The sequence below is a fragment of the Pundamilia nyererei genome, unplaced genomic scaffold (genome assembly GCF_000239375.1).
Source record: "Pundamilia nyererei isolate P.nyererei 1_Seehausen unplaced genomic scaffold, PunNye1.0 scaffold00006, whole genome shotgun sequence".
Lineage (NCBI taxonomy): Eukaryota > Metazoa > Chordata > Actinopteri > Cichliformes > Cichlidae > Pundamilia > Pundamilia nyererei.
Window position 1 is genome coordinate 1,301,982 of NW_005187407.1, and position 20,249 is coordinate 1,322,230.

General features: G+C 36.9%; 1 protein-coding gene across 2 annotated transcripts in view; it reads right to left on the reverse strand.

Moving 5' to 3' along the window:
* grid2 (glutamate receptor, ionotropic, delta 2) overlaps nucleotides 1-20,249 on the reverse strand; it is a 530,237-nt gene that overhangs the window by 414,421 nt on the left and 95,567 nt on the right. For both annotated transcript variants that reach the window (XM_005722013.1, XM_005722014.2), the window contains exon 2: nucleotides 16,489-16,644. In XM_005722013.1, coding sequence (XP_005722070.1) covers nucleotides 16,489-16,644 — 156 coding nt within the window. The remainder of the gene's footprint in view (nucleotides 1-16,488; nucleotides 16,645-20,249) is intronic.

Here is a 20,249-nt window from a genome sequence, read left to right on the forward strand (position 1 = left end):
CACACACACACACACACACACACACACACACACACACACACACACACACACACAACATATAAATTACTCAAAGCTCCAAAAGTCTGGTTGGAACTAGTTTGTGCCCAGCTGTCAGCTGCTGGACTCTGCACACACACACGCACAAAATAACATCAGACTGCCTCTTGTAAAATGTCAGCGTTGCCATGGATACCCTCCACCCCCACCCATGATTAAATAGGAGGTTAATTGAATTATTGCCATTCATTACTTAATAAAGCTAAGATTGAAAGAGAAAAAGATAAAGTGGAAAAGAGAGATGAGGGGAAAAAATGATGGGAACGGATAAAGATTAAAGAAGAGAGATGTTAACATCTTTGAAATTCAGCCATTACTACAGCAGACAGACAAACGGATACATCTAGCAAAGAAGAATGAGCTGGGAAATGTCAGTGCATCACGAAAGCCACCATGTCCTCTGTATAAGTGGATCTGTGTAGGTGTATGTTTCACTGTGTATACAGTTTTTTGTTTGGCAGTTGGATAAATGGACAAAACAAGACAGGATGGCAAACAGGAGGAGGTCATCTGAGCTCTGAGTGATGGAAGGGCCTCAGAAAAAGAGATTTCGTTGGTCTCTATGGCAGCTGACTGCTCTGTGCATTTTCATTGGAGAATGAAGACAGAATGCGGAGGATGGATAGAAACATCCATCCATCTGTGGAAGAAGGAAGGAAAGGAGGACAGTGGGGCATAAGAATAAATGATGCGGGTGTCAGTTTCTATCAGAGTTGCAAATTAACGTAGTGCAAATACTTTGTTACTATATTTAGGAAGAATTTTCAGGTATCTGTACTTTACTTGAGTATTTATTTTTCCGACAACTTTTTACTTTTATTCCCTACATTTTTAATCAAATATCTTTACTTTATCCTCCTAACATTTTCAAAACAGACTCGTTACTAGGTTTAGAAGTATCATTTATAGCGTTTATGCTCGGAAGTGAAAGTGGGCCGGAAGAGGTGCAGGTGTCCGTAAGTTGCATTTGCGGTACTTCAGGATCTAGCTAGCACTATAAAAAAGGAGGAAGCATGAAGAGATTGAGCTAATGTCACTCAGAGATGGAGAAAAATGACAGAACAGGAGAGGAAGAAGAGGTTAGATTTATAGTTAAGGACTGGACAGTTACACTGATAAACTGTTAATTTAAGGCTTACGTGTAATGTTATCATTTTAATTACATATTCAATTTGTAAATTATGCATACTGATAATTTATGTATGTATGTTCTGTGTTGGACTGGCTGTGGTGCTCATGGTCAGATGTAGGTTACATCAAGTGTAGCACAGATGAATTTGCATTTAATATCATGATGTTTATATTAATTCACTGAATTCCAATTTCATACCAAATATATACTGTCTTGTATAAAGATAGTGTAGTGTCAGTGTATGAGATGGACATCAGGCAACATGTCAAACTGCATACATCTCATCGAATTCAGTTGTGTAAATCCACAAAGAAGAGCAGGTCAGCTAATCACATCATGTACACCAAGACAATCTGCTGGCACTCTTGTTAGAAATAATTGTGAGTTATAATTCTTTGTCCTGTGCTGAGCCACTACACAGAGCTTGGGATTTATCCCACCTGCTGAATCCCACTTTAACCCTTGACTGTAATCATTTTACTGTTTGGTGTGGAGGCAAAGTAACCCTCTACTATGCAGGCAACAGAAAATAGTTCATTTTTAAAATTATCTTTCGCTGATTGTGCCTTTGTACAAAAATGGTTAGTAGAATTGTCCTTCGAGTAACTACTTTGTACTTTCTTACTTTGAAAACATTTCAGAGCAGGCACTTTTACTTGAGTAAAAAAGTTGCTTCCCTACTTCAACTTTTAGTGGAGTATTTTTTTTACATGTCTGTACTTCTGTACTTCTACTGATGTAAAGAAAGTCTGTAATTTTGCCACCTCCGGTTTCTTTTCTATAATCTTAGTGTAAGTCTGCCTTGCATGTCAAACTGATGCAAGCACAATACTAAGCCAGTACACAAATGCAGCAAAGTGTAGATATGACAGTCTATGTGATATAGAACAACAAATGAGAACATTACTAAAAGATGTCAGAACAGAAAATATAACCTAGAACACTTTTGCATTTCTGCCAAAGATGAAGTTTTAAACTACCTTTGAAGACAAAACAACTTTTTTTCCTTGTTTTTTTTTTTTGCGTTTGGGCTGTGAAGGGCTCCGTAATGCACAAAAGCAACTCACCAGCTTTCAATAACAGTCTTTGTTCAAACTATGCAATATTCAGAACGCTGCATTCTTATAAAGCCTAAATAAGAAGGTATAACTAAAAGTAGGAGATATTTCATTTTGCGTTTGAAGTCTTTTCTGAGAGCCAGCGTTTGCTTTTCCAACCAGATTGTTTTGCCATATCATATAGGAGACGAGCGCACTCATTAGTTTGAATAAAGTGTCACTTAAAGTGAGAATAAACACGATCACACAGTCTACACAACTCAACAAAAAAGGCGCCTAAATATGAGCATTAACACTTCCTTTATTTGACACTTGAAAATTTATTTTAAGGACAAAGTTTGCAATTTAAACAATACACAAAAAATACATAATTAACTCCTCAAATGAATCAAGTACATTTTATATTATTTTGTATTAGCAGCCTTAAATGCACCTCCTAGATGATGTCATTGAAGGAAAATTGAATTGTTGTTGTATTAATCAAATGTAGCCTTAAATGAAATAATGCTAATGCTGAAAAAGATTGCTTTTTGTGAGCAAGGACTTGTTTATCACTTATATGAGGAAGGATGTAAATACTTCGTCATAAAAGTGAATCACGGCAGGATTTTTTTATCGCCTTCTCATGGCAGATCAATTTAATCTATCATAGGAAGGCAGGAAACTATAAATATCTGGTCAATTAAGATGATAAGTTATTTTATTATTGTGGATTATTATTTTAACCTGCATAAAACATGAGACATAGGACAAATAAATTAAACTACTGTGCCATGTAAATGCTCTGCAAAGGCCCATGGCTCAGATTTTAGCCACACATAAGAGATAATTAAAATGAATTGTGATTAGTGAGGATCGCTAACCCCTCCCAGGGGTGAGAAGGGAAATACCTCCATCGGGTGCTAATTTAATGCACGAGCTCTTTACGCCTTGTATTGAATTGATTGTTTTCCATATCAGGTTGACATGAAATTAGGAAAATAATCAGGGTTTGAAAAATTAGCTTCAAGATTTGTATCACATGCAATTTTTTAACTAGAAACATTCAACGTGAAAAACATTTTCCATTTAATACTATGTTTGTTAATGAGCACGATGACTCAACAGTTCAACCGTAACCACAAGGTTGAACCGTATTTCTGAGATTTAGTGCATTTTCACACCTATACCTTATTTACTCTGGTCTGAATTGGTGGAAGAGTTTGTAAAACGGTTGCTTTTCCCTATAGTTTGGTTTCTATTCACAGAGAAAACTTCAAGTGAATTGAAAGTGAACCAAAATGCATCACTACAAACCATGTGAGAACGTTCAGTCTACTTATTGGCTAGATGTGTCTGTGGTGGGAGCAAAAAAAGTATATACAAGAAAAAAAGTGACGAGTTCTGGAATGTCATTGAATTTTGTCCTCAAATTTATATTTATTTGGGCAACATCAAGCACTTTGAGTACTCTGCACATTTATAGTACGGTTCCACATGCCAAAATGCAAAGTATACCAGGCTGGGGGAAGGCATTTAGCTCAAACTTGCAGTATAGCCCCGGTAATCAGGTTGGACTCTCAAACAAACTGCTCTGGAGTTAGTCTGGAACTCGATTGAGACCACCTTTTCCAAAGGGTCTTGGTGTAGTTGTTTTGGTCCACTCGACTATCAAAATCATCAATGACTAATTTAATAGTCGACATCTTGTTTGAAGCTTTGTAAGATCCTGAAAGACGCAGGAATAAGTAGTAGGATTTAAGAGTGTAATAACAGACGGAAACAGAAGATGGCAGCAAAGCATCTACAAGGATGCCCGCTGCCGTTAAACGCCAAAGAAGAAGAAGAAGCAGTCTCCGGTATTGTAGCTGTGTCCAAATTCAGGAGCCGCATCCTTCGCGGGCCGCATTTGTAGGTTGATTACATCACAGCAACCTGACGAATGTCAAAATTCAACTCCTTTTCCCCAGATTTGAAGGATGGGTCGGGTGTATCCTTTGTGGCCCGACCTATCCCAGAATTCATAGCGCAGCCCAGCCAATTCCAGTATCCAACAATGGCTGCAGCTACTTAGTTTTAATATTACTCTTTCTGGGTCACAAAGTAAACTTTTAAGATATTTGTAGATGAGAATGTAGGTGTGTAGACTTCAAATATGTGCTCGATTTATCAAGATGTCACATATTTGCAAAAGTGTTCCGACGTTTTCGAAGACATCTGTTACCCACCAGCTTGATAGCTGACCGGGAGGTCAAGGTTCACTAGAGCCGGCAAGAACAGCGAACTCCCGGCACATCGTTTTCAAACCCCTTTTTTTCTCAGGTTAAACATGATATTTAAGTCACTTAGATAACTTTTTCAGTGTTTTATTTGTTCCTGAGTAAATCGGTTTGACTCAGATTAAAGTTATAGTTTTCACACAGCTGAATAAACTTCAAACAGAAAACTGATTAAACAGAAATGTGAGATGGTAGAGAATTTACTCCAGTGTCCTGTTATATTTTAGAGAGCAAGGAGCAGATGGCTGAGTTTATTAAACTCCACCGAGACAACCTGCAAATTTCATTAAAAGTTTAATAAACTATCATCTTGTCTTTACTTTTAGTTAGCACATACCTTAAACACTTCACGCTGTAAGCTAATGATAGTTATGTAAGAGCATGCTGGTGCAATAAGCTGTACGTTTTATGTCCAACGGATGCATGATCTGATTAGCTGACTAATCACAAAAATAATTGGGGCGACTGTGGTTCAGGGGGTTGGGAAGCTCATCTTGTAAACGGAAGGTTACCAGTTTGATCCCCAGCTCTGTCTGTCTTGGTCGTTGTGTCCTACTCGTGCTGGCCAGAGGGGCCAATGGTGCGATATGGCAGCCTAGCTTCTGTCAGTCTGCCTCAGGGCAGCTGTGGCTACAACTGTAGCTTACCTCCACCAGTGTGTGAATGTAACAGTGTATGAATAGTGGAATTATAAAGTGCTTTAAGGGTCTCGAAAGCGCTATATAAATGCAATCCATTATTAGTCGAGTATCAAAATAATTGTTTGCAGCAGCCCTAGTCCACACCCGAGTGCGATTACCATGTTTGAACCCCACCAAAGGTAAATATGAACCACAGTTGTTTAAATGGACTGAATAGTGCAGGTGTGAAAACATGCTTCGAAAAAGTCTAAATAAAGAAGCCTTAAGTTCTAAATCCAATACCATTCCCTCCTCTTGCACGTTACAGATCACTGAATTCTATACCAAATGTCGAGTGCTACGGCATACATGCTTCTGCACTTGTTTATGTTTGAAATACATATTGAGACTTCAACAGAGGGGTGTGGGGTTGTCTAAATCATTTAAATGCCAGATTAATATTTTACAGATGGAGAAGACTGCAATATTCAGAAAACAAATTCAAAATAGCCTGTAGCCTGATTACAGAATTTAAGTCTTCCTTTGGTGCATTCTGGGCAAAATGGATCCTTCAAAAAAGGAAAGATGTATGATTATTAAACATTGTAGGTACAATATGAAAATATTTGGGATGAAACATACATGGTAAGTCCCATAATAATGGTACAGGCTTTTGCTTCATCAACATGGCAAAGTCTGATTGAGTTATTCTCAACACGCTCATGCAGTCAAATGTTTCTCACACCCTAAAGGCATTTGCTTCATGCTGACATTGGCACTATACCACATCGTTCCTGTGAATCACAACGACTTCTGTGTCAGAACATATATATAGAAAAGATGAAAAAACGTCTTAATATATTTTAGTCACTCAAATCCATTAAAACTTTAATTAAGATCTTAAGAAGATGACGTATTTTCTCATTTTTATACACATCCTATTTTGCATTAGAATCCCGTTTAATTAATCTTCACTGCTGCTGAAACATTTCCACCACTATAGCTTGTGTCATTTTAACACATGAAAATATTTTGGGGGAAAAAGACTGCCATGATCTTTTAGGCTAAACAACATTGGGATTGTGAACTATGTAAAAGCTTGTAAATGTGATTGCATGTTCATGTCATGTATCTTGCTATTCTCTACCCAGAAACCACCATATTCCAAGTTTAATCAGATTTTTAACCTTTGCAATGTAACCAAAAATCCAACAAGAAGCAAATAAGATTCATGCAAGAATTCATTTATATAACGTAGAACTCTTGGTGGTGTTTTTAATGAAAACAGATTCACATCATGTGAAAGTTAAGATGTAACAAAAAAAAGATGCAAGGTCATTTAGGGATGTTTCACTTTAATTCCTTTTAAATTAATGAAATTGACTTTTTGCCCATTAGTCCATTACCCTGACAGTCAAAGACTCATCCTGACTCACGCTGACCTCACTGTTGGAGCTGCATGGTTTTTGTTCACTGCTGAGCTGCTTCATTATACTTATGAGAGTTCTATGTTTTGTAATTTCCTTTTTTTCTGGCAACCCGGAAAATAAATGAATCTGTTTGGAAAGCATATTTTGGTTCTCCCGTTGTTTTAAATGTGTTATAAAAATCACTTAACTTCACTTTAAAGGTTAACTGACGCCCCAATCTTAGACTGTCTGTGTTCTGGAGCTGGCTTTCTTCAAGATTATTTGCATGCAAGCAAATAAAATTTTGACCATTCTCCTTATCCTTGCCACTGGGAAGGAATTTTACTGAATGATGCTATCACCACCATCATGTTTGACTTTAGTGATGATATCAGTGAGGTAATGAGCAGTCTCTGGTGCATGTCAGACATAATGCCTGGAGTTCTGCCAAACATCGTTATATTTTACTTATCAGAGCAAAGAATCCTTCCCACACGGTGTCTGAGTTCTTAAGAAAGGCTTGTTAAATGACTACATCAGTTGTTAAATGCTTTATAATGAAAAGTCTTTTTGTGTCAAGCACCACTACAACAAGACAGTGTTCTAACATGGCTGTTCTTCGCACAGGTTCTATCTCTGCATACTTGGTCACCTCTATCAAAACCCTTCATTCTTACTCTGCTTTGCCCATTTCTGACCAAAAACAGATTTTTGCCCAAAAACAGAGTACTGTACCGTTATTAAATTACATAAAATTTATCTGTATTTAATTGTATTTTTAATTTAATAATGGTACAGTACTCTGTTTTTGGTATTCATTGTCTTGTTTCTAATGTCTCTGTAAAGCACTTTGAATCACCTTGTTGTTGAATTGTGCTATACAAATAAACTTGCCTTGCCTTGCCTTGCCTTGCCTTTGTGTAAATATGCAAAAATTGTGTCTGTTTCTGTTCTGTGTCTTGTGTACTGTTTGTTTGTATATATGTCTTTCTTGCTGCTGTTACACCCAAAATTCCCCTTGTGGGACAATTAAAGGATTATTCTATTCAATTCTTTTCCATTTTATTCTATTCAATTCTTTCTTCTACTGTGTTCTCATGAAGAATCAAAGCTTAAAAAAATAGTTTTACACAGTTTCCTCGATTTACTCTAGACTTTTGCTACATTTATTTATTTATTTATTTATTTTTTCTCATGGACATGTAGTGTGGTGTCCAAGGCTTGTTCATTTTGCCAAGGATCCAGTCTACTTTACTCATATTCTAGATACATGTGAAAGCATAATTAGGGCACACAAAACAAAATAACTTTGCAAAATAATACATAGCGCAAAATATTTTATTATTCAATGTAGACTGATGGAGAAATATGTAGAAACTGTCATTTTAAAGCTAATTCTATATGTGCAAGTGTTGAAGCAAATATACTTTGAAGCAACTGCATTAGTGTCTGCACCCTTTCATTGCTTGTAGCCCATTTTTTTCACAAGTCCAAGGCAAGCCTAAAAGGTAATGTGTGAGGTTTGGCACTGTCCACGGTGCTGATCTGTCTGAGAACCGATTGACGGTACAATAAATGCAATTTTTAAAAAGAAAACTAATGTAAAAAGATTGTAAAAAGTATGACACGATCTGCTGTTGTGTAAATTGTCAGATAATTAATTAAAAGCTCTGTTGTGACATTGCCAAATAGCTTTTTGTTTGTTCAACAGTCCGAAACTGAAAGAAAATCAATGCGCAATCAACTAAAAAATATCAAACAAAGAAAGGCAAAAAAACAACAACAATGGAATGAATGTTCAGGACTTTTGCTTTATGAATAAATTCAAAGTGTCAGGAAACAAAACATGGGAATTGCTTGGGAATTTTGACTTCTAGGAAAACATTCGAGATATTGGGAAGTGAGGAGATTTTCTCATATATTTAGAGCAGCTAACATGCTGTACTCAGTCTACTGTGCTGTGCGTATAATTGAGGGATCATTTGCAGTCATGTGATGAGATTAGTCATTCTATACATAAAATAAAATAATTAGCTATTACAGTATTTAACGTTAAATATTAGCGATTCAATTATCTAAACTATTTAGATATTAGCCAGTGATGCTGGCAAGCTCTGTCATAACTCTGCACACCTTCTAGAAAAGGTACAATATTTTTATGTTTCTTTTTGTTTGTTGGTTTGATATTTGTTTCTTTCCCTTAAATCACAGTGTGTGGCAGTGTGCATGCAAATGCAGCTGTGTGCAATGTGTGTCAAGACTAAGCTGAGATGAAAAATAAGCTGAGACAACTATTGAGTTCCCTCCATCCTGTGGTCTCCTTCTGCTTTCCATTTCCTCACCCCCCACTTTTCCATAGACTGTTATCCAATTAGGTGATTCTCATTGCTTTAATCGATAGAGACACGAACGGGTAGGCTGACATGCACACACACACACACACACACACACACACATACAAATAACCCACCCCACAGAAAGCTCCACCTGTTCCACAACTAGTGTCTATTGTGGATGGACTATAGAAATTAGAGATATCGGGTAGGGAGTGAAATGTGAATATAAGTGACAGGAGCAGACCCACAATTAAGTGCCACGCAGGATGGCAAAAGGGAGGGAAAGTGTGTGATTAAATCCAAGCCACTTTGCACACTTCTGACACAATTCTGTACAATCACACACACACACGGCCATCGGGCAAAGGGAGCAGTAAATCATCTGAATAAATCATTCAAAGACATAATTTTCTGTGAGACTCAAATCTTTTTTGGCAGCTCTTTTGTAAAATGGTCTACAGTTTTAGAGATGCAGATACTGACATGTGCCATCTCACTTATAACTCACTTTGCTGTAAAAGTTCTTATCCTTTATGGCTTAGAGATTACTTTCAGCAGTTCAGATGTACTGTGGCACAGATGCAGATTTAGATATAGATGTGGTGGTCTCTCAATTAAAATTAGCAGGCATACTCTACTGTGGTTTATATTATCTCATATATTTGCTGTGACTTTGACATGTATTATCAACATGTATCTTGGATTTAGCAGCAGTAAAAAAAAAATGAATTCACTCTATGGAAACAAGCTAACGTAAACCATATTTTTAGTCGTCTAAGGAGCTTGGAAAGAAAAGCGTCTGGTTTCTTGAAGACGTTTCACTTCTCATCCGAAAAGCTTCTTCAGTTCTAAGGTCAAATGGTGGAGAGTCACAGATTTAAGCCCTATGGGAGTGTTCCCCCAAGAGGGACAATAGACCCCCTAATGATCCTCTACCTAATCACACGAGTCAAGGTGTGAAAACGGGTGTAGGTCATAATCAGCCAAGGTTTCAGGAGAACCCGCTGTGAAACCTAGCCACACCCTACCATGTGATTTCCTGAGGTCAAAAGCCCCAGGATGGGAAGGGATCTCAAAACTGGATTATAGATTGCAGATAGTTGGTGTCGTAAACCGGGTCTGTTCAAAGATGGTCGTTCACTGTGGACATAGATGGCTTCTTTCACTCCTCTTTCAAACCATCTGCCTTCTCTGTCCAAAATGTGAACAACGGCATCCTCGAAAGAGTGACCTTTGTCCTTTAGATGCAGATGGACCATTGAGTCCATGTCGAGGTGGCTCGTCTATGTTGTGCCATGCGTTTATGAAGTGGCTGTTTGATCTCTCCAATGTAGAGGTCTAAGCATTTCTCGCTACACTGTACAGCACAAACTATGTTGTTAAGTTTGTGTTTAGTAGTTCTGTCTTTGGGATGAACCAGTTTTTGTCTGAGTGTGTGGCTGGGTCTGAAGTATACTGGGATGTTGTGCTTAGAAAAGACTCTGAAAAGTCTTCAAGCAACTTAAAGAAGTCCAGACGTTTTTCTTTCCAAGCTCCTTAGACTACGATGACCTGGATGACTGAGAACCTTCACAGACACATATCTTTAGTCCTTTTTAATAGTAGACTCTATTTATGTACAAGAACATGGAAATTCTGTTTTTAAATATGACACTGATTTACTTTCTAAGATTTACTGTGGGTCACAGAATTTGTCACACCTTTGAAAAATAAATTACTCAATTAAACTACCTGAAATCTCTAATGACAAAGAGGTGCATTTTGTGATATGTCTTTATGCATAAAAAATGAAGATAATAAATCAACCAAATTGTATATATATGACTGATACATAATACAATTGTATCAATTAATAATACAAAAGACAGAAGAGATGCAGAGCATGGACCTCAACTTGTTTTGTTTATAAATCTTACATATCATATAATAATCATATCATATCACTAAAATCTGGCAAATTGCTTCTTTTGATCATAAACCTGGCTTCTTTAACCTATCACTTCCACTAAGATGTGAAACATCTGAGATTCTGCTGAGCCTTCTGCCCTACAGCATTATTACATCATGACTTTTTTTTTTTTAGCTTGGTGATCTCCAACTAATCCCTCTACTGAACTGCATCCACCACCCTCTGCTTCAGACACATAATGTGTCTTAGAGAGAGTCCCAAGTGCTGACTGCATAATGAGCTACTACCTTTGCAAATCTGGTGCTAATTACACTTAGACTGGCGCCATAAAGTGACTGAAAGGCGAGGTACAAATTGCCACGCTCATGTATGTAAATCTAGCCCTTAAAGACGACATGTTGTTTATGCTGCTGTTCATACTTCTGACTGCAGTAGGTTTTGACATTTATTGTCAATTATCTTTAGAAATCCCTCACGAAAAGCCAATTTAGTGCCACTAAATGCTGAATTTATATGGCAACAAATTCCAATATTTTTCATTAGTGGACTGTAAGTTAGCAAAAAGATAAGTGAAATGCATATAAGTAATTTCTGAAAATCTGCTAATTGTAGCTTATAAGGTTTATAACAGAGAAAACTCATAGTTAAATAGTACTTCTGTTTGAAGCAGTGTAATTCACTACTTTTAATCTACTTAAATTGCCACCAATCCATTTAAATTATAGTACGTGAGAAACAGGCAATGGCAAGGTCGACCATGTCACTACTTAACCAGACAAATAGGCTGATAGACAAGTTCAGCAGCCACAGCTACACTAACAGCCAGGCAAACAGAAGAAGAATAGGCTGACTGGCAGAGAAATGACAGGCAGTATGCTCAGTACCAGAGAAACAGAAAGACTGTGAAGATTTTTTCATTTTTTGCAGTGCCCACAAGTTTGGACAGACTGACCAACACACTGATGGGCTCTGATGCCTGTAGGAGCCAGTACAAATGAAAGTAGGGAAAAAGAGAGAGCGACAGAGAGAGAGAAGCAAAATAGTTATTAATCAGTAATCATTAGATTACAAATTTTAAAAGATCAATTTAATTTAGTCTTCAATGCAAAATGTGCACTATCAGCAACACTAAAGGACAAATAAAGACATGTATTGGAGGATTCAGAAGCATGCTGGTGGCTTAGTGTGCCCGGTCAAAGAGCAAGCATTCAAATGCAGTCTCCTGGAGCGCTGTCACATCTCTCTTCAGTCTTTATTTCACATGGTTCTAATATTCTAAATAAGACACTTGAGATTCAAGCTGCTCAGTTTCACTGAAATAAATAAGGAAGAAACAATTGCAGAAACACGCACGTAGAGCCCAGCTAATGGAATGACTAAGGTTGGAACTTCAAAGAATTACAGCCTGAGTGCCAAACATCACTGTAGACCCTTATATCAAAGCAACAGCTTTAACAAGGCTCTTAGAGGTACACGAGTGCACATGCACTCATGCACATACAATGCATCCACACAAACTCCCCTGAGGGAATCTCTAAAATGGAGATACACTTACAGTTTGGCCACCATTGTTTGCTATGGGCATTAATCCTGCTGCCTGTTTTGAGTGAAATGCAAACAAGCCCACAGATGTATTCTCTGTTTTTCCCTTTTCTGTTTCACCAAAGCTAATATAATGTTTTATGTGTGTGTGTGCTCTTACTTAAGTGTGTGAATGGATGTTGATAATAGGGCTCTTTGTATTTGATTATCAGTTAATTAAATCATGGAAGGGATTCAAAGTTCTAACATGTAAACTGTCAGAACTTAGAAATCCATTCAGGGCTTTTTCCCCTTTCTTTTTTTAAATCTCTAAAGTCAATTTAAAAAAAACCTGCAAAGCAGTGAGAACGGTGATTCTGTTTTATTCACGTTTCTAACTTTGACCCCATTCTACCCTCCTCTTCACTTGTTTTCTTTAATCAATAAAAAAGGGATCCAATACTGAAAGAAGGAATACGAATTCATGCAAATCATCAGTAGTAATTTTGTCGTGCAATATTAAAAAGCTTTATGCATTTGATCACTCTGAATTCACTTTTAAATATGTAATTACTGCAATTTCTTGACTGCCCTTCTTCTGCTGGTAGAATAAAGGGTCATGGAGAAGGGCTGAACCTCATCCCAATTACAATGTATGTAAATTTAACAAAACTACAAATTAATCACAGTCAGCTGTGTGTACTCTAAGGTATATTTCAAATATAAATACGAATACAATGCATGCACAAGTATCAGACGAAGCAAATAAACTAAAAGGGCATAAACACGGGTGCAACATGGTTTACAACAAAATGTTTATTTCTTTTCGTGCCTGCTCATTATTGTGCCTTGATCAAATCTCTGTTTATTCTAAGACAGCCCGCCAGTCAAAAACGATCACAGGCACATGGATGCTTGTGTGACGATCAGTTTGTCTTTCCATTTCACTTCCATTTCATTGAGCCAAAATACGAGCTTCTCTGTGAAAAACTTGAACTCAGTATAATGGTTCCCAAATCATGGATACTGGCCCATATGTGCAGCAGTTGTATCTGCTCGTGATAGCCTGATTGTTGGATTTTGTTAATTCCATGTTCTATAGAAAGAATTTTGTACTACACAGTAGACGTTTGTAAGAGTGAATCAACCATGACATTTCTAAAATCACATAATCCTTACATCCTGAGAGGAAGACAATAGATGAGAATTTATTTACATTGCACAGGCTTTTGGATGACTATTAGACAATTTAGACAAATGTCCTGATTAGCAATTCACACAGTGTAGTAGAAAAGAATGTGTGTGACACAGCCTGTTGTCAGATGACTCATTAGTCATGTAGGCAGTGCCAATACTTCTGCCTCATTTCTATATTTTGTATTTTGCAATATTTCTGAATTCAAATGCTTACACCAATAAAGTGAACATGTCATTCAAAGTTGCTTAGCTGAACTGAATGTCCACATCATTAAATTACATCCTGTAATTTTTCACAGCACTCTTCATTAAACAACGATGCCATCTGTTTAAAAAAGAATGATGATGACTTTAAGATTAATTTTTAAATAAAAATAATGAAAGTTTAAGGTAAATGTTTATAAAGAAAGCTATTCTTGGGTTCTTTTGTTTCGTATCTCCAGCAGCCCCAGCTTAAAGTTAATGTATATGTTTATTTGTTCACATCTTGCATGATGTTATGGTGTGCTCACTGTGTATGTTTGTTCATGTATGCCCTGTGGCACTGTCAATTAATACACCCACACATTCTTTCTCTCTCTGCTTATTTTTAATGATGTTCTGGGTTATTTTAATTTATGTTGTGCTACAGAGCCCATTGGTGAGAACAAGGGTTGCTGCTAGGCGTTTAAGCATGTGATCAGCAGGTAAACCAACAAAAGAATTGGGTTTCAGACTCCATTGTTCTGCTACAAAGCAGTCAGGTAAATATATTTTAGTTCTCTTCTTAATGCCCAATTAAAATACATTTATATCGTTAGGATCCTTCAAGAGTTGCATCCTAAATCTGTATCCTAGCTAAATGAGCTAATTTGCAACCATACATTTGCTAGTAAAAAGATGGGTAAATGTTGTACATACTTAGTAAAAGTGTTGCACTATCTGTTGTTTCTTTTGCATACATGGGAATGCCATGTGTACAATTCTAACAAGCTTAAAAGTCAACATTTGGTATGACCACCTTCATTCTTCCACAAAACCTGGACTCTCCTCGGCAAGCTTCCATGTAAATTCTTAAAGTAGTCTTCAAGAATAGTTCCCCAGTCTTTAAGGACATTCAAAGCTCTTCTCTGAATCTTGGCACACTTTTGTACCATTTTCTGTCAAGATGATCCCACACTGCTTGAATAATGTTAAGTTGCTGAGGTTAATTTGGAATACCTCAGCCTTTTCTCCCCGCTTCCCTTCCTTAAAAATTGACAGTTTCCCCTTGATTGAGACTATTTCTGATGAGGCTTCAGGATACAGGTCCTACAGTATGTCAGGTTTTGTTATTGCTTTAAAGTTATTATAATTTCCTAAAGATATGTCTTTCGCCTGGTAAATAATTTTGCAGGTCTCCCACTTCTCTCCTCCATTTGTCCAGTTTCCTTAATTTTTTAAGGGTATCCAGCACACCAAAATGTGGCAAGTTTTGGGCTACAGTAATAGCTCTTTCGAAATCACCTTGTTAGTGCAAAAATACCATTTTATGCCTGTCAAACTATCTTGCTATCTCTTTTTTGCATTCTTCACAGATTGCACAAAAGAAAGGAGAAAAAAAGCAAAAACAACTACACAAATGATGGTTTTCTGTGACAGGCTGCTAGTAACATAGTGTCCAAAGTTACAATTTAAGACTGGTTCTTTGCTAAGTTGTCTGTTAAGTGTAGATACAAAACTGGTTCATCCCTTGGGAGAGATGTTTATGCTTGAATGATTCATAGATCAGTGTTTGGTGGCTTAACAAACAAACTAACAAACAAAATGAAGGCATTCCTCTGAGGATGTCCTTGGAAAGGCCACTCTGAAAAATTAAAAGAAAATCTGACTCTTTGGAAGGAAAACAAAGTAACAACTTTTGAAAAATGTATATGCACTGCAAACATGCTCAGATTTAATAATTTTGTAAATGTTTCTGTTCATATAAAAAGCACAAACGTCCAGTAGCCCTCACTGAATCCTGTTTCTTATTACTACCAGTGATAAGTCAACAAGTCAAACTAAGCTTAGTTATACGTGATTCTTTCATATTGAATTCCAATTTAAAATCAAGCCTGTTGGTTTGGCTTGTGAACCAGCAGCTATAATATTAAAATATAAATGCCCACATGGATGAAAAAAAGTTGTATAATTCAGAATGTCCACTGATTAAAAATATGAACATTCCAGAGTCAATTTCGTCTACAAACTAGATTTTAATTAAATAAACTGGCTGGAAACCCAAACAAAAAAGAGAGAGGGAAAAAAACCTCATATCCTCAACTGATTGTGATGCAGGTCAACTCATAAAGGCCTGCCAGCAATGCAAAATAAAAATAAAATATTTTTAAAAGTTGGCCAACTTTTCAAATCTTTATTTTTTCCCACATGAATCAGTTCATGTTCTTAAGATAGAATAGGTCAGGAAAATGCTGAAATGACTGTGAAAGCACCGCATGCTTATGTGTTTCAGTTCTAAAATGATAACAAGACTAAGATTGTCTGTAGAAATACTGCAAATTTTACACATTTTTAAATTATATCTGCATTGGATCAAATGGAAATTAATACATGTATTTAACTGTGTTACATAAACAATTCAGGATTATTTGAAAATCAAAAAAGGAGCTGGGGTATCAAAATAAACACAAATGATTCCTTTTTTTGTTTAAATCTATTTAAAGCAAACGTGTAACTTAGAATATGTGAAGCAAACACAGAATTACACCCATCCCTATATAAGGCCAATATAAGAAAAGCTATTTAAGAAAACCCAAAATGTTGATTCTGTTCATCTGGACGTAGCGTTTACAGTGGGAGAAAACTCTACGTCCAGATGAACAGAATCAACTTTTTGGGGATTTCCTTACCTGGATGACTGAGCATGCATCAACATATTTAAGAAAAACATATTTCAATTTGAAACAGATACATTCTATTAGTCCTGTTGGTGCAATGCATAAATGTTACAACACAGTATTATCTCCCTACCTTCTTGCACAGCCTGGAAAGGGTTGTTCCCATCAACGAACTCCACAGAGATGGTGATCTTCTCTGTCTCCAAAATCTCGTTGTTTAAATTGAGATCCGCCACAGCAAGGCGAAACACCTCATCATCTTTCCGTGCTGACTCATCAAAGATGGCACCTATTAGAAGAAGAAGGAAAGAAACAAAAAAGGCATTATCTTTTGGGTTATTTTTACAGAACTCTGAAGTATGTAATCTACAAAGGGAATTCTTCAAAGAAATGCCTCAAAATATAATTCCATCCAAGTGGATTTAGTGTTCACCCTACCTATAGAAAAGCCGCTGATGCCTTTTCCACCTGTGCTTGAGTTCCCCAATATATAACCACCTCACTACTACTCACTAAATAGCTAGTAATGTGTTTACAGGGAATCTCCTTCATTTACATTCTTTAAATGGCTAACTGCCTTGTAATGCTGGTATTGGAAACCAAAGGCAGCAAAATTTAACCAATTATATTACCCACATTCATGAAACCAGCTTCAAATAAGTCTAGAAATATAGACTTTAAGTATTTAGCCCCTGTTCTGGCATCCTGCATGAAAAAGAAGGGACTAATGGGCTTACATGAATGTTCATTCCAGTGTCAAAAACTACCTAGTGTAGGGCACTGACTCAGACAAAACAGTTGCCCCACAAGGGGAAATGGAAGAAGAACTGGTGTGTGTTAGTATCTGTAGTGGCAGATAAAGTTCCCACTAGTGAATACTAAATTAGTCATAAAAATAAATGTCAACCTGCAGTGCTGCTGAGACAGACAAATGAGGCAATGTGGGGTGTTGACTGGCTAGCAAAGATTCGGTCTATGCTTTGCTCTGTTACACACAATTAACCGTATGTTTTTTTTCTTATTTTACTTCTCTTTAGCCTCTCAATTCAACCCAGTTTATCCCCTGAATCCACTGGGCCACTAATTGTGTAAGCCAGCGCAGTGAAGCACTGCTAACCGCATTTCATTGACCAGAAAATAAGCCTCATACTGTATAGTGTGGATGTGTGTGCCTGTGCATGTGTGTAAGACACAGGTAGCAAAATCCATTAATAACCAAGAAGGCTGCTTTGGCTGAGGGCTGTTTTGTACCACATTTAGAAAACTATATCTGTAATTGGCTGTGCATAGCCTGATGTTAATACCACAAAGGTTGTGGACTAAATCCCAGAGAGCCCAAACTTCACTGTCTTTATTTTGCAGTACTTTGGATAAATCATCCAGGAAATCATATACAGTATTACATTATTACAATAAGATTAGTTGGTTCTTGTGCTTTAGAAATCCACTTGCCTCTTTAATTGTTTAAAAAAAATCTCTTCCTTGTGCTCTTTTTTAGGTTACTGGAATCTGTTAAACTGTCAATAATTTAATTGTCAATACATTTAATTAGAAAAAGATATGTGGCAAGCAAAATTTGTAAAACCCTAAATATTATCACATCTGCAACAGTTTAAACAACGTTTTGATTAAACTCAACTTCTGAAGGGCAATCCATTCCAGCACAGCCTTTATACGCACACCTCATTCAAAACCACATGCGGTTAGGAATGATATGTTAACTGCCTCTGCGTCAAAGGCCTCATTAAATATGTATCGTTCAATCACTTGATTCCTCAGCATTAGGCAACTGTAAATACCAGGCAACTGATTGAGTCTTGGTTGTTTTTATAATCATGCAGTATAGATGAGGTGAGACAAGCAGGCCTGGACAAAGCGATAAAGAATGAAGAACAAAGACATTAACTATTCCATTAGTGATAAATTTTGAATAAGGTCCCAATCAGTTTGAAGATGACACTGCTGGGAGAGGATTGGTACAGATTTTAAACTGGAACCATGACACTGTAAAGGTTATATGTCTAGAGGACAAAAGCACATCGAAATGTTTGACATTAGTAAGCTGATTTATGACTTTCTGTGTGTTTTCCTTTGTGGATAAAGTTTTGTAATACTTTTTTTGTCTTTTTTTTTTTTTTTTTACAAACATGCAGAGGGAACAGTAAATGGCTCCTTTAATCTAGGTTTCTACAAGGATGTTTCCATAGTAACCTGCTCCCAGGCATATGTTAAAAGCTTTACTGCATCGTACACCACTCTCTTTGCATATGGTTTGTTTCCTTGTAAAGTGTGTATTTCCTTTATCACACCAGCAATACATTTTGGGATCTAGTGACCACAATGGTAACAAAAGATATTGAAATGGAGAAGAAGACACCGTATTGTAGTATTTTTTCATGTCACTTTTCTTTCTTCTGTTATCACCTATATCATTTCTCTATCAAAGCTGCTACACCTGCACGGTGATATATTAGCTACGTGCATGTGACTGAAAATAACACTCTTTAATCGAGACCCAGTGTGCATGCAGAAAGGGAGATGAGAAAGAAATGTAGGTGATAATGAAAAAAAATGTCCTTGGTCTGTGAAGCAGATTTGAATCTTAATCCAAATGTGTTTTAAACATGCTTTTATGCCTTAAGGCTGTGGTTCTCAAGCTGTGGGTGGGGCCCCTTTCTGGGGCATGGAGTCACTGCAGGGGGGCATGAAAGTCCAAGGTAAATGTGAACAAAGAATCGGAATTAAGTCTGGAAAATAAACACACTATAGTTCGCTGACTCTTTCTCACCTTTATTTCACTAAAGCTAAACTTGGCTCCTGTTGTTCCTAATGATTGAAGAGTAGCATGAACCTTTTGAGGCTTCTGAACTCAAACACTAATCAAACTACTTTGGAATCTCCCAAATATTACCATCTTTAATGTGTACATATTAAAAAATAATTAACTTTTCACAAGAAGAAAGCACAAGACAAGAGATGAGAACAGACGATTGGTAAATGTCTGCTGTTCACTGTCAGCTATTTTGGAACAACAGCGTTACTGCATGCTGATTAGCAAACACAGACACGCACACACAGACAGACATGCACACACACAAACAACACACAGGGCCCTGGCTCTTCCTCCCTTCCAGTAATGTGATTGTGAGTGCAAAGGCAGACGTCACAGCATAAATCAGCAAGCCAGGATATAAAAGTACTGAATCTTGCTTTACACGGATGCCTCAAGGGCAGTCACACACACACACACACACACACACACACACACACACACACACACACACATACAGCGTGTGAGCAGAAGTACTAAATCATCAACATTTTTCCCCAACCATGCCTTCGACGTCAACAGCATTATCAGCAACAGTGGTCAATTTCTAGTGATGTAGGATTCAAAAACTTAAAGTGTTTTGGTCAGGAAGTATCGATCAAATTTAAGTGTTTAGTATTCATTTCCTAGTTTGTTTACATTGATAAAGAGGTAATAAATAACTTGTTTATCTACTTCCTGCCAAACAACCGACTGGGATGGATGAGTGATGCTAGAGGTAAAAAAAAAAGAAGAGGGGAATGTGTTGTCACACAAAGCCACAAATAAGTTAGAATAGTCTTTTCTTTTGCCCCAGCCAATATCTGCTGGAATCTCAGTAATGTTCGCTTTTACATATCCTCTCTTTTTATTCACTGTAAATATATGCAGTTAACAAACAAAGCAGCATCTACATGTTCATATTTGGTCAATTTCTCCTTCTGATTTGAAAGTAACAAAAGCTTGATTCACACACTCAATCATCATCATATATACTGTATATATTTATATATACATATATATAGATATAGATATGTGTGTGTGTGTGTGTGTGTGTGTGTGTGTGTGTGTGTGTGTGTGTGTGT